We start from the raw sequence: 15281 nt of genomic DNA on the forward strand, positions 1-15281 counted from the left end.
ATAAATCCTCAGTCATCTTATTTAGGACTCAATGCATCTGAAGTAAAGGAAAATATTGATGGGTTTTGGGCAAATGGTGTTCTGCTGGTGGTTTGTTGTTTATTTGTTTGTTTGTGTTTGGTTTGGGATTTTTATTTCCCTTGCATTTGATGTCTCAGCCTTGCCTTCAGACATAGCTGCCTTAGTCCAAATTTTGGCACCTCTATTCAAGTTACCTGAGGAAGCTGGCACACACAGTTGAATGCATCTTAGGTACTTGAACACACTAGATACAGTGCTGAATGGGACAGAGTCATGTCTTAGAGGTTAAATCTTTTTTCCTCTGGGATTATAGTCTTAACCTGGAATTACCTGGTATTATAAGCAGGCCTGTCAAGTCTGGCTTTTTAGTTTTAGTTTACGATGTCATTGCAGAGCAAAAGGTAGATGAGCCTAGTAAAGGAGGTGCTAAAAAGGAAGCTTCAGGGCCTGCAGGTGGTGAAGGGAAAAGCTGTCTGAGTGTTGATCAGACCTGTGGACTGCACGAAGACCCTTCAAGACATTGCTCTGTTAATGGATACCTGAAATGAGTAACTCCTGCTTCTGGTAAAGTGTTTTTAGTAGTTAAAAACTCAGCTCTTCTGCATGGATTTGTGTCTTGAAGTGTCTGGCTTCTTATGGACAACTCAGCATTGTAATATGAAATAGGAGAATGTGAAAGCCTTGTATTTTAAATATAGGGGATGCTTGATGATTGCACTTTTTTTTTATTCTCGAGGGCTTTCTAGTATGTCTCAAAGTTTATGTTCCTTGAAAGTATACACAGATTTTTCTGAAGCCCTACTTGTTGGATCAGTCTCTAGTATCTATTTAGTTCTGTTATATTCAAGTTAAAATACCTTAAATTCAGAAAGCTAATGGTTAGCATAAGCTTTTGATTAAAATAGTTTTTCTACTCAGACTATTCTATACTGCACTTTTCGGATCTTGTTTCTTAATCCAGCTGTCACTTAGTCAGAGTTGACTGGCTTGTGAGTGTGGAAGGGCCATGGCTTGGACAAGGCAGGGCAGTACAGGCCTGTGCGGTTGGTTGATGGTATAAGACAGTGTCTGCTTGCTTGCCAGGCTTCTTGCAGAGGCTGTGAGCAAGCTGCTTCAAAAGAGAAGGTCATGTTCTTCCTGCCCTAATAACTCACCTTCAAGAGTGTTAAAATTTTCCCTTGCTGCTGCCAAGATAGGAGGGAAGTGATGCGGGAATCCTTTGCATGAACATTGCTAATTTAAACCACCCAGTTGACTTCAGCCTATGGCAGTCCTAATTTGTTAGCCATCATTTCAAAAAGAAATAATTTGGAGTCTTGAAGCAAAGAAACTATCATTGGATGAAACTGCTACTACACAAGTGTCAATCACAGTAGGCAGCAACAATCCTTTAGATCAAGTGGGATAAATACCAGTGTTTGCAGGCACTGCAGAGTCTAGGAACAGCAGCCAGTTTTTATTTCAGTTAGGCAAGTACATCTGCCTCTCAGGAGATTAAGCTTCAGAATGAAGTCAGATTTCTCTTTGAAAACTCAGCAACCTGTCACCTTTGATGAATGTACTGTTTATAACACAGGAGGTGTAATAAGGGTAACTTGTCATTACAACGCTGTTGGGCACATTTAGGGCTGAAGGTGATGTATTAAAAACTTTGTTGGAGTGTCTTCCATGATTGAGCCCCCTCCCTCTTAGCTGTTTGATCTACTTGTATTTGTCTTTTCATAAGCTAGTTTTCTGAGATGCTGGCACTAAGACAACAGCATGCCACTGAAATGATTTAACTCCTGTTCAGTTAGGTGCATTTTAACATAGGCGATAGTGACCTGTAAATGCATACGGTTTTGTATGAACTTTTTGGGTTTTTTTAGCATTCATTCATACTTCTTGTGAAACAGCTGGTGAGTTTCTGTAGTATTTCAAGTAGGCTTGAGGGTCTGTCTTTTAAAGTCAGAAAACTGACCCTCTAGAGAAGAAGACCTCAGACTTTTTCAGTGTGATTTCCAGGTCACTTTCCTCAGTTACAGGTACTTTCCATAATAATATTACAGGTAACTTCTTTCTCTCCCCACAAGGAAATGTGATTTGAAGGCTTGAAGCAGTGGAACATAGAGTGCTGTGAGTTACAAACTAAAGTATACAAAGGCATATTTTTCAGTGTCTTGATAGCTGTTTTGAAACAGGTTAAAATAGCATGGCAGCTGAAACATATGGGGACAGTTTTTACCACTGCAGCCTCTTGGTATGCAGATCTGTCTAGTCTTCATTGAACTAATTAGATTAAACGAAGGCTTTCCTGAGATAATCACTTTGCAAGCCTTTTCCTATATTGCAGCAACCAGCTTTAGTGTGTTGTTGAAGGTCAAATGCTAGTACAGCTAATACTTAATATCTGAATGCATAGTATTCAAGCAGATGTATAAATTAAATTGAATGACACAGGATGTATGATAGCTGGAGCTTTGGCTCTTGATGTCTGAGTTTGCTCAAGTCTTTCAAGATTTAATTTTCTTAATATTAAAATGCATTTCCCATAGGTTGGTGAAGCAAGTATTAAGTGCAAGTTCAATAACAGGAAAGGGGATAGGGGTCTAAAGTATGCTAGGTTCTGTGTATCTGGGCAGTAGTAATTATGCAACACTTGAGCTCTGCTGTTCACATTTGATTGTCAGTGCATGGCCACTGCAAACTGTCACTTCAAGGTAGCCTTAATTTTTAATGAATGTAGAATGCAGATTATAGCTTTCTTTCAAATAGAAGGAATTACTAAATACTAAATTACTAATTACAACATAATTTCAGCTATGAAGGACTATTTCTGGAGTCCTTTTTGATGCATATTTAATGTTCAGGGCTGCTGTTTGGGTGGGGCAGGGGATTAACATGGGGTTTATATGTTGAGTGTTGTTTTAAGAACACTTTAAGAAACGTGTTATGGCTGCTTCTGACTTAGTCAGCATAGTATGTTCTGGTAGCATTAATAGAATTGTACTCTGTAGTCTCTTCATACTTTAGTAAATATCTCTATATGTAGACTTGTGTTTACAGCTTATCCTTTTTCCAGGCCAGCTGCAGTGGTTCACGAGGCTGTCAGACTTACGACACTGGCAAAATTATCTAACTTTTATTTCATGGGTTATGGTTTTGAATTATTGTCTTTAGTAACAAAGCATATTCACTTAGCAATAAATATTAATATGATTTGTATAAGGAATTTAAGATGCAGTATTCTTCATGGGCAGCCACAATAACATGATGTGTTAGTGAAGCTATTACAGTCATAGAGCAGCGGGGTCTTTTCAGAGAGAATTCTCAAGTATTTGAATCCTGTCTATGAGAGTATATGCTGCTACTGTAAGGTGCCTCTGCACTACAGGATTTTTAACCATTTGACTGTGACAGAAAAAAGCTTTAAAGTTGTTCCTAGTCTCAATGATACCAAACAAAGGATTATCCAAAAGTTCATGTGCCTAATGTAAGACAGACTTTTCTTAATCGTTTCGTGTGCAGGTTTTTTAATCTGGACACTAACATAACTTCAATTGAATTAAACTTTAAACTAGAACTTCAGCAATGGCGTATAAGTGACTTGCAGTTTGATAACTGTTTCTTGAATTTAAAAGTTTGTGATATTAGCAGATTGGAAGTTTGAGGTGAGTCGCTTTTAGCTATATTGCTTCAGAGCTCATGCTACTGAGATGGTGTATCTCAAATGACTGCTGTAAGAATTGAGATCTGGAACACTGATCAAAACAAGTAAAAATATTCCAATAGTTGAAGAGATAAATATTATTAGATGATCTATGTAGCTTAAAATATGCTTTCCCTGGAAGTGTTCAAAAAACATGTAGATAAGGTCCTTAGTGGCATGGTTTAGTGATGGACTTGGCAGTCCTGGGGTAGAGGTTGGACTTGATGATCTTGCAGATCTTTCCCAGCCTAAACGATTCTATGATTCTTTCATGATATTTTAATTTCACTATTTATAGTTGCATTATGCATCACCACTTTGTTACAAAAGTGGGCTGTTGGAACTTGCTGTAACAGGAAACGAATGCATGTTGCAAGATTTGACATTTAAACTGCTTTAAGGATATTTCTCAAAGAAAATTGTAGCAAGGTTTCTCTTTAGAGATCAGGAAAGAAATGATGTTAAGGTAAGTCCATTCCATACCCATGTGCTGAGAGGCTTTTGTACTGTCCGTTGCAATGCTTGGTAAAAAATGAGCTACTGGAGCAGATTCTTTCTGGTCTGATTTGGTGTAACAATTGCTAATGTTTAACCAAGTTTTCATAAGATGGAGCAAAATTGCTCTTGCTCATTATTCAGAATTTGAAGCATCTTCACACTGTTTCTCTCTATTTTCCACAGCTATTTCTTGACTGTGATGAATGAGACAAAATAGACTGTAACGCTAGTAGACCTGATGTGCAGAACCATGCTGTTTCTGTGGTGCTAATGTAAACTTACTGAGCTTGTGTGTGAGCCCTGAGGGCATGCTGGTATGTTAAGACACCACTGAGGTACTTCGAACATCTGAGAACCCCTTTCAGGATAAACTGTTAGTAATAGCTCATTACTGGAGTATTATGTCTTAACAAAAATAGGTCTAGATGCATAGAGATGATAGAACTCAATATAGAGATGATAGAGCACGAGCACAGCATGAGCTATGATTGAGCAATGTTATTGCTCTTAAAATTACTTGCATGTGACAGCAAGTCTTGCCCTGGCTCAGTATTCAGTTTCAAAGCTTTTTAGTGCCAGGTAAGCAGTGACTAGAGCTGTAGCTTTTCCTAACCTCACATGTGCACTTGGTGTATTTGGGCCTCAAGTGCAGGGCTTCTGCTAGAGGCTTAAGCAGAGCTTCTCTTAATTAAAAACGAACAAGTTTGATGTAATTAGTTGCAGGGCATTCTCCTTGGTCTGTTTTGCCTAATTAGCAGCTGCAGCATCTTCTCTATAGTTACACAAACTCATTTGCGTCGTCTGCTTCTTGTTATACCGTCATAGCTATGATCAGATGCCAGTTGAGAAATTCTCCTGGGCTACTAGTTGGCCAACAGCATTCAGCTTTCAGGCATTAGATGAAGACATGGTTTGGCCTTAAAGAGAACTCGTTTGCATGAATTTTTTTACTTACAGGACACTCTAGCAGAACGTGTTATAGTCAGATGAAGAATGTGTATTAATCCAAACTGCATCTTAGCATGCAGGTGAACACCGTTGTCATGTATTCTTCACCTGTTGAATTATTGTTTTGCAAATAACAGTAAACAATGAAGATTTAAGTTTTAAATTAGGTACCTTGATGATACAGGGTGTTGGAGTTTTATGCATGTAAGTATTGACTGATTTATTATGACTGCTTTTTGCTTCTTTCCAGAAGACAGCTGTAGACAGGTTTTCTCAAATTCTCCTAGTGATAGGAAGAGTGGTTGTAGTTCTGCTGGAGATGGGACTGTCACTTGTGGTCCGGTGACATCTCTTCAGGGTCTTTCAGCGTCAGTGGTTGTCTTCAGTGCAAATGCAGTACTGTGGCATGGTGCTTAAAATGTTAGATTTGCTGTAGCTGAAGCTGGTTGTTTCCAGAGCAGAGAACAGAGACTTTCCTGGAACACATACCTTAAATTTCTAGTAATTCGGTGCTTATAGCTGGACCTCAATATAGACACAGTGGTCCAGCTGAACCAGTCCTCTAACCTGGCAGGGCAATAGCCAGAAATCTTTTCTTTGCTATTTGACTCTTTACCTTCATAAAGCAGTGCTGCTGTCAGTGGTAACTGTTTGCCTTATCTAAGCATATGACACCTGAGGGTCTTGTTGACCTGGAAGTGTCCAAATTACTGTTCATCTGAGCCTAGCAGTCATAGTGTTTCATGGGGGAATATATTGTTACTTGTGCTCACTGTACCCATTATGTCTCTAAAGGTGACGTACATGATCAGGCTTGTCTTTTGCGCACAACAGATGTTTGTACAGGCATGAAGTGCTTGTGCTTTCACTATTCTGTTGTGTGGATATATGGGTATGTGCAAAATGTGTCAGCCAAGTGGGAATTAAATAGAGAGTGCCTGTGTAGGCCAAGAATCCTGTGGGTAGTTGTTAATTTCTCAGCTACAGTGCTCTGATAATCAGACAGAAGAGCAGCTCTTAATCTCCTTATCCCTTCTGTAGGAAGGTGGTGGTGTGCAATTTTCCCCTCTGTTCAAAGAATTAAATGCAGATACTGTGGGAGGTTTGACTTGTGATGAAATAGGCTGGAGTGGGGCTAAAACTGTTTGGACATGAAAATACAATAAGACCTAGGGTCTGCTTGAAGGTAGACTCCTACTTACACTGCAAAAGTACTTAATGCATGGGCTAACTTAGTGTTGAAACTGTTTCCCTTGAGGTTTGTACAAATGAATTTGTGGGAACACAAAAAGGCTTGTTCATCCCAAACTCTGAGGTGAAAACTTTGTTGAGAAGTCGGGATTTTTAAGTTGGGTGTGTTCTTTACCCAATGTGATGTCAGTGGTGGATGCTCCAAACTCCATTTCCATGGAAACATATTTACTTCCAGGTGTTCTTAAAGGTTTCTTTTTGTTACAGATGTTTGGTTTATCATCAAGCAAAATGCAAAACAGAAAGGCAACAGCTGCTCTAATAACTTAATGATTTCAGAAAGTGGGAAACATCCATTTTATGCCTCGTCACTCTTCCTAGCTGAATGCTAACTAAAAATATTATAGGAAATATGAAGAAATTGTCCTTAGGCAGCAATTTGTTCTGTAACTTCAGTGTGAAGAGGACGGTTGTGTTACGATGTATTTCAGAATAGTTGTTCTGTAACTAAATGTATATTTATTCTTTCCCTAGACTGTACATGCCATTTGGCTTGGGGAACAGAATGCGCCATGGGACAGCTTCAAAGACATCTCTCCAGACGGGGTCTCTTACTTGGGTGATGTGTCTGCTCTCCTGACTTGTCTTCATACCCAAAGGATTTATTTTCCTTTTGGAAATATTTTAAGTTGAAATCTTGTTCCTTACTGGCAACTGTCTACACTAAAGACATCATGGGTGATATGGCAAACAACTCGGTTGCATATAGTGGCGTAAAAAACGCTGTAAAAGAAGCTAATCATGGAGATTTTGGAGTTACTCTTGCAGAGCTCCGTTCTCTCATGGAACTTCGAGCTGCAGATGCACTGCATAAAATACAGGAATGCTATGGAGATGTACATGGCATCTGTACAAAATTGAAAACTTCACCAAATGAAGGTAAGTCAGTTTTAACACTTACTGAGGAAACTCCATTTAGGAAAAACCTCAGTGAAGCAAACTACTTAATTCTTTAATATAGCAAAGTTTATAATAAAATACTGCTTCTTACTCAAGGCAGAGAGGTATTCAATGGTAATAAGCAAGCAGGAGTTTTTTCAGTTAGTCTGATCTGCAGATGAGATGTTGAATTAGCAATGAAGTTCCACCTTGGAATAAAGTTCATTGATGTAGGCATCCCCATACGAAATGTAAATGCAACACAGCAGTGTTTAACTTGCTGTGAAAGTGTAAGTTTTATGAATTGCTCATATGACATAGTTCACAGTTCGCACCATGCTGTCATAGAACACAGATTTTAATAGTCTAGTGCAGGGCTTATTAATGCTTCTGTGTTGCTACCTAGTTTTTGTATTCCCTAATGCAACAATTTTTAAAACTGATGACATCTCTTTTCCATTTGTACTACATTGGATTCTTGATAACATTTTCTAGTTTTTAAATCTATAGTATTCTTTTAGGTTTCATTTGATCTATGCAAAATATTGATACAACTTTAGGCACTGAGAGGTACTGTTGCTATTACTAGAAGGTTTGCAAAGTGATCACACTTTCCTTTTGTCTAGAAACAAGCATCTCTAAGGAAGTCTTTGCCATGTTAGACTTGATAGCATTCTGTGAAGTGTAGCTACCTGATGTTTTTGCTTCTATACAGTTATTATTCCAAGTTATATGTAGAGAAGGAAATAAACCTATCAAGTCTCCTTCCTGAGAGCTTTACAGAAGCTTACTTTAAGATGTGGCCCTCTCACTACTGTCTTCTCTTGTAAATGAAGGCTATGAGCTTGTATTTGTGAAAGATGCAAGTCCTGTTGCTTAAAATATTTAAACAGTAGTATTCTGTACAAACGTTTTTAATGTTTCTTAACCTAATAGTAACTCGGTTTGAACTCCTGCTGTTGGTAGTGAGTGAGAAGTACCAAAATCAGGATTTGGGTAAATTATGATATCTCAGCATTTAAGGTTTCACATAGCTTTTAACCAGTGTAGTGTTGGTGGCAGTAAAGTACCTGCTGTTGTAATCCTGGTGAGCTGTTGCTTTCTGTTCTTCAGAAATGCTAGGGAAAGCATTTGGAAGGGTTTGTCTCCTTGGATCAAGAACAACCTACTAATCAGGTATCTCTGGGTACATCTGCATTTAGCATGTTTTGGTTTGATCTGCTTTTGAAGCCAGACTCCAGTAATTATTTCAGTACATCATCTGGGTTCCTCTTACCAAAACGAAAGTTGCCAGCTCTCATGCCTGACTTGCCAGTGAATGGGAGTAGACCAGTTCCAGGCTGAAGAAGTTTGTAAAACGTGAGGTGTGCAAATGTCTGTTCTTCAACATCAACAGACTTGTGAAGTTTAGTGCATGTGTGTGAAGAAAAGCTGCATACAAGCAGTGTAACACTTCTTAGTTAGGGACAGCACTCTCTCTTTACCCTGTTAACCTGTTGCATAGCTTTGAAAGACAGTTTCCTTTCTCAGTGAAGAGGGTCCACAGTTTTTATAGTTACGAACTGAGAGAGTTGAATCCTATTTTACAGTCATCTGCAAGGCTTATGGCCCATTATTACTGAATGATATCTGGGTGTACAGCTGTAGACTGCAATGATGCACTAAGCACCAAATACCTGGCATATGGCAGGATTCACTTTATATAATGTAACATAATGTAACAAGCAGGTTAAAACATGGGAAAGTGAGTATCTGCTGGCATCTACTAAAACTAGAAAGGGTTAGATGCCCTTTCCTGCAGATTGGTTTTGCTGTACCGAGGACCGGGTGATCAAGGCCTTTCCCTTTCAAAAGGATTTAATATTTAGTTCTATTGTACTGCAATCAGTTAAATACAATCACTAACTTGATAAAAGGGTGCCATCATTCTTTTGAAGTTTAAGAGCAGCTCATATGTGCAGCAGGACCTCAACAGTTGAATGTGATAATTAGCTCAGTAAAGGTTAAGCAAGGTAAGTTAGAGCAGTGTCCTCTATAAAGGTGTCATTTTGACTCTAAATCACTACATGAAACTTTAAAGAACCAGCCTCTCTGTAAAGCAAGCTGTACAAATTTCTTGGAGGTAGTACAGGAGAGCTCTTGTGAAAGCAGAACTAGGTCTCTTCTTTTGTGAAGTTCAAGCTGTAAGTGTAGAAATGGAGATGTTCTAATGAAGAAAAACTAGGCAAGATTTATGCAGGAAACTGTTATCAGTAGTTGTAGCTCTCTAAATTCTCATGGGTATACCTGCAAGACCCTATGACACTTCCTCTTATTCAGAAGGGGTTTTTTTTGTCGTATAAAAGGCTGACCTATGTAATTATCAGTGATTCACAGTGGAAGTACAGGTAGTTTTAAAATGGTACAGTGGATGAGTTCAGCTTGTATAATTACTGGAATTAATTGTTTTGAAGTTACTGATCAATGTAAGTCAACGTCTGTTTTCAGCCAGATGTGGATCAGACCTACCTGGTTTGAAATGAGAAATCTGTCCTTTACCTTTTAGTATTACTAAAACCAGACACTGAGCAGACTTAGCTGCTTAGTATTTTGTGTTTACTATGTCCTTATATGTGTGCAAATGTAAATAAATGAATATCTGACATCTGTAGTAGGAAAAGTCCATGTGTTCTGGAGAGATGGGCCACCATCAGTATTTCCACAGGTCAACATAAGTTTGGTTTTCTAGTAACTATTACTTCTAGATTTCTAATAAAATTTGCATATGAAGGTTTACCTATTCACTTGCCCAATATTTTTCAACTTAATACCAAATAACATAAATTAGCCTAATTCAGATACATAATGAACAATATGATGACAGTAGTGTCAGCCTCAGGACTAGAAATGATAAACTATGAAATTGCCAGCTGTGTGGTAAACGTATCAAGTTTGGTAATGGTGCATGGTGTATTATGGAGAACACTAAAAATACAAAAGCTTCTTGTCTTTGCTGGGCTTATTTACTAATCTTTGCTAAGTGGTTCTTGACAATAGCTTAGCTTTTTATATATACATAATAATAATATATATACATATGAATACCACTGCTGTACACTTCTGGTATTTTGCATCCTTTCACAGGATGCACCCTGTGAAAGGAAGAAAAAAGTGGTGCTGCTGACGTTATGTAAATAATCTTCCAAACTTTGCCATTCTAAAAGGAAGAGAGAAATGGTATCTGTTGCAAAATAGCAATATGGTCTAGCATTTTGGATTGGCCAAGCTGTTCTGAGTTTCTCTAGATCCTCTTGTATAGCTCGATTTTTAAAAATGGTCTTGCAGCACTTTGAGTTGAGTGAAAGTAAGCACCTCAAAGCTTGAACTTCAAGAAGTAGTCTTAGGGATAACAAGTAAAATTACTCCTTTGTATTAAACCTCCAAAGCCACGAATTCAAGGTAAATCTAAGAGTGTTAGAATGATTTATTATCTACAGTAAGTATGTTTAATTTCACTTCTGAAAAGATCTGCACGTAATATTTTGCCTTTCAGTTAAGTGATTTCGTAGCAATTGTTAGCACTTAAAACTGAGCTTTGCAGTTCAGTATCTTGAAATAACATCTAGCAGTTCTAGGAAATGCCTGTTAGAGGTATTAAATACCCCACTTATGAAAGGCAGTTGCAATGGTCACTGTTCTTATTGGTTACCTAGCATATTTGCAGTGCGTTTATCACTAAGCAGATGGGTTAACTACTAAAAAACTGCTACTATGAAAACTGCTGTCTTTAAGAAGGTGCTTATAGTAACCTTGGAGGCAATAGAGTTGAAGCATCCAGACCTTTGCTCTGAACATGGCTGGATGTTTGGCCACTTTGCTTTGAAAAATGAGCTATTGGCTTAAATTCTGAATGGTGGTTTAGGCAGCAGGAAAATGTTGAAGGAATAAACAGGAGGTATACTTACAGAAAGTCTTGAGTGCATGACCTTGCACTGAATATGCTTTGTATTTCTTTATTTTTAAGGACTATGCTAATTCTTGAAGCCTGCTGTGCCTTTTAGTGAAGGCCACTCACTCACTCTTGCCTGCTAGTGCACCTTAAAGATGGTACAACAGTTGAGACAGAAGAGAGGACTCAAATATGCCACATAAGAAATATGCCACATAAGAAATAAGATGGGTATAAAACTGAGGTGACAGACACTGCACAGTGCTAAATGTGGGCTGTCTCTGTGTGAGAGGAGATAGAAAGTGAAACTTCAGAAGAGCAAACAATTGCTGTCCTGGCAGAAGCAGCATCATTAAGTGGCTGCTTCTCTCCACATGATGCTTGGAGAGCTTCATCAGCTCATAGTTAATAGAATTTTCTGTAATAATTAAATAATACTGATTTATAATATTTATGGTATTTTTATTAATTACATTAAATATTTCATTATAAATGCTACATTAATTGTAGGATCCTAGGATGTTATCTCTGAATACAGAATCCCTGCAGTGGGAACCAGAGCTGACTTCACAGTCTGTATTCTTGCTAAAACTGCATGGTGGTACTCAGTCTCAATAGTAGTGACTCTACTAATGATCTTGTCTTGCAAACTTGTTTACTTGCTACGAAGTATGTATGTTACTATTATCTTGTTGCTATGTCATAGTAAGTGCAAGTAGGTAGACTACAATTTACTTTATATTGGCAAAGTGTGAATTATAAAATAGAGCTGGTTTTCTGTAGTGACTCTGATTTAAGGATAATACTGGTATGGCTTTTCAGCATTGTTGCTGAGTTACAGAGTGGGACTTCATTCCATAAATGGGAAACCTCAGTCACTTCTAATGTGAGGGTGAAATGCAAGTAAATGTCACTAACTTTGTGTTGTTATTGAATAGGTTTAAGTGGAAATCCAGCAGATATAGAAAGGAGAGAAGCAGTTTTTGGGAAGAACTTTATACCTCCTAAAAAGCCAAAAACATTTCTTCAGTTAGTATGGGAAGCACTACAGGACGTTACACTAATTATATTAGAAATTGCAGCTGTAGTATCCTTGGGCCTTTCTTTTTACCAGCCTCCAGGAGGAAATGAATCATGTAAGTAAACCTTTTAAAAAGTATCTGCCTGTATTATACTACTGACATTTCTCGTCCAGGATGCCTATACTGTAAATCTGATGGGAGACAGTCAGGGAAAAAGCAACCTATTGTTCCTTATTGAGAGAATACTACTAAAAGTCTAGCTTACTGTAGAAAGGCAACATGAGATTTCTCTGGTCATGATCTGATATCATTCTGACCAAAATAATGCAAAGGTGAAGTTCAAGCAGCACAAACAAGGAGTTGTCTTAAATCCAGTCATGTTTCTGTGCAAGTGTTTTTTTAGCTTTGCCTCAAATATTTAAGCAATTTGTAATTTGTGGTCATGTGCTTTCTTTGAGGAGTCAGCAAGTCTTAAATTTTCCTTGATTTGCAATATGACACTGGTAACTTTCTAATTTAGGAATTGAAGCTATATTTGTACTTCTAAACGGAAAATGTAGGGATCTGGCCTTCATTGAACTGAATTTTTGCAATGATATCTGGCTTTGTAAGATAAAGGGGAAGAGGGAAATGTTATGAAAGCAGAAGGTGGTTAACTAATTGACTAGTATGACATTTTCATGCCATCATTTAACAAGATAATTAAGACAAGTAACTTTCTGTATCAACTTCTCTTATATTCAGAGAAGCAGGGATGTAAATCTTAAGCAGTTTAACTTCTTTGAACTGCTCTAGCTTTCAGGTTATTTAGCTTTTTTGTGTGTTACCCTGACTAAAAATAAAGGTAAAATTGCAAAGAAGGCTAGCGTGGAAAATGTTTAGCAACAAATAGTATTTTCTTCTTCTTGACAAAACTTTGTTGTTGTTGAAATAATTATCTGCGTGAACTTTCTTAAATCTAAAACCTGTTTTCTACAGTATGTGGATCAGTAAATGTTGGTGAAGAAGAGGACGAATCTGAAACAGGTTGGATTGAAGGAGCAGCAATCCTCCTATCTGTAGTTTGTGTGGTATTAGTAACAGCTTTCAATGACTGGAGTAAAGAGAAACAATTTCGGGGATTGCAGAGCCGTATTGAACAAGAACAGAAATTCACAGTCATCAGAGGTGGCCAAGTCATCCAAATACCAGTAGCTGACATAATTGTTGGAGATATTGCACAAGTGAAATATGGTAAACATATTTTAAAAGTTGAACTTTCTTTTATTTTCAAAAAAGGAACTGCAGTCAACATACCCAGTGATCTCTCGTAGGTGATCTCTTGCCAGCTGATGGTGTACTCATTCAAGGAAATGACCTTAAAATTGATGAAAGCTCACTGACTGGAGAATCTGATCATGTTAAGAAATCCCTGGATAGAGATCCTATGCTGCTGTCAGGTGTGTAGCATTTGGCAATTCTACAAGAAAGTGGTTTGTTTGTGGGGGTAAACTGGTTATTTAAAATGTTGAGGTATACAAAAATAGTGCTTTGTCAGAGTGAGTAGACTCTTAAGCAGCTACACAAAATGTTTGTCAGATTTATGGTTTCCTCTTCCAGATAGTTTTGGCAATTAAAGCTCCAGGAGAACATGGTGTTCAATGTGCACATCTTACATTTGTCAGCGCGAAGTTTGGGAGCTCATTTCCATTGTGCTTTGCTATATAACTGCTCAAGTCTCAGTGGAAAACCTGATTCAATCTTTCAGGCACACATGTGATGGAAGGCTCTGGAAGAATGGTAGTAACTGCTGTAGGTGTGAACTCTCAGACTGGAATCATCTTTACCTTACTTGGGGCTGGAGGAGATGAAGAAGAGAAGGAGAAGGAAAAAGAGAAGAAGGACAAGAAAAGTAAGCAAAGGATTCCTGGAGAGGGAGGGATGAACTCCTGAATGTTACTGGACAAAAGCATGTTCTGGTCATCTGGAGACAAATCTTTTTCTAAGCCTCATACTTTCAGTGAGTTTCACTGAAAGAAAACTGGGGTCCAGTGACCTGAGAGTACACTACTACTAATAGCTCTTGTCGTGTGGATTTGTAATTAAACTTCAGATTTCATTGAGCAATTAAAGGTTGGAAAGTTTAGAACTCTTGACCAGCCATACCATCTATAAATTGTTAAACTGCCATCTTCTGTAATTTAACTGTATACAATGTGAAGTGCATTCATGTCTAATAATAATAAATACCTGTTTGTGACAAACAGGTTATTACCAGTAATACCACTGAAGTATCTCATTTTGCTTTTGGCAGATAGAAAATGTCCTTTATATTGAGCTCTTCTATGATACTTAGAATCATAGAATCACAAAATGGTGAAGGGGAAAGTTTGTATCATTGTTACTGCTGAGTTTCGTGGATATCTTAAGTATATATGACTGATTTTGATAAAGATGAGCTGCTTCTGCCACTCCTTTTCTTCGAGAGCTGAAACTCTGAATGCTCAGTTATACACAAGGCAAATCCCTAATGGCACTTTTCTGTAAACTTTATTTTTGGAGCGATGAGGGCCTTTTGTAAAGTGTGAAATGGGCTATCTTCCTTCTTCTGAAGGATGTGCTTAGTAGCTGGAATTATAAGGTCACTTATCTAAGCTATAGCCTTTATCCAGAGAATCAAAGCTCTAGAAATGTCAACCAGTTTTAATACTAGCTTTCATAAGGCATGTTTAGGACTAAGCTGCACAACAACAGAAATTTTCTTAGCTGTTGGGAAGTCTACTGGATGGGTCTGAGCCTGAGGATTTTGGCAAAAAAATAGACTTTTTCATAAGAAGAATATGAAACAGCAATAAAAAAGCAGTACAGAAATGTGGTTAGGAATCTTGCTAGCCTTCAAACTAAAAAGGCAATTGTTGAAATGTGTGCTCTGTGCAGAAATTAGGACTGAACTTCTTTTTGTTTTGTCCTAATCTGCAAACAGTTTTACAGTTCTGACCCTTCTTGAAAACTAAAGTAGTAAGCTTCATCACAAGTAAGTTACAAGAGTTGTTACAAGAATTGGAAG

The 15281-nt window shown here is 37.8% G+C and overlaps 1 protein-coding gene across 14 annotated transcripts in view; it reads left to right on the forward strand.

Moving 5' to 3' along the window:
- Positions 1-7074: 7074 nt before the first annotated feature.
- ATP2B1 (ATPase plasma membrane Ca2+ transporting 1) overlaps positions 7075-15281 on the forward strand; it is a 35535-nt gene continuing 27328 nt past the window's right edge. For 8 of the 14 annotated variants that reach the window (XM_080611247.1, XM_080611253.1, XM_080611255.1 and 5 more), the window contains exons 1-5: positions 7075-7285; positions 12152-12349; positions 13214-13468; positions 13549-13674; positions 13983-14126. In XM_080611247.1, the coding sequence (XP_080467373.1) occupies positions 7081-7285; positions 12152-12349; positions 13214-13468; positions 13549-13674; positions 13983-14126 (928 nt within the window). In that variant the 5' untranslated portion in view covers positions 7075-7080. The remainder of the gene's footprint in view (positions 7286-12151; positions 12350-13213; positions 13469-13548; positions 13675-13982; positions 14127-15281) is intronic. The other 6 variants (XM_080611259.1, XM_080611250.1, XM_080611249.1 and 3 more) reach the window with 5 other exon arrangements.

The sequence above is a fragment of the Psittacula echo genome (genome assembly GCF_963264785.1).
Source record: "Psittacula echo genome assembly, chromosome: 1".
Lineage (NCBI taxonomy): Eukaryota > Metazoa > Chordata > Aves > Psittaciformes > Psittacidae > Psittacula > Psittacula echo.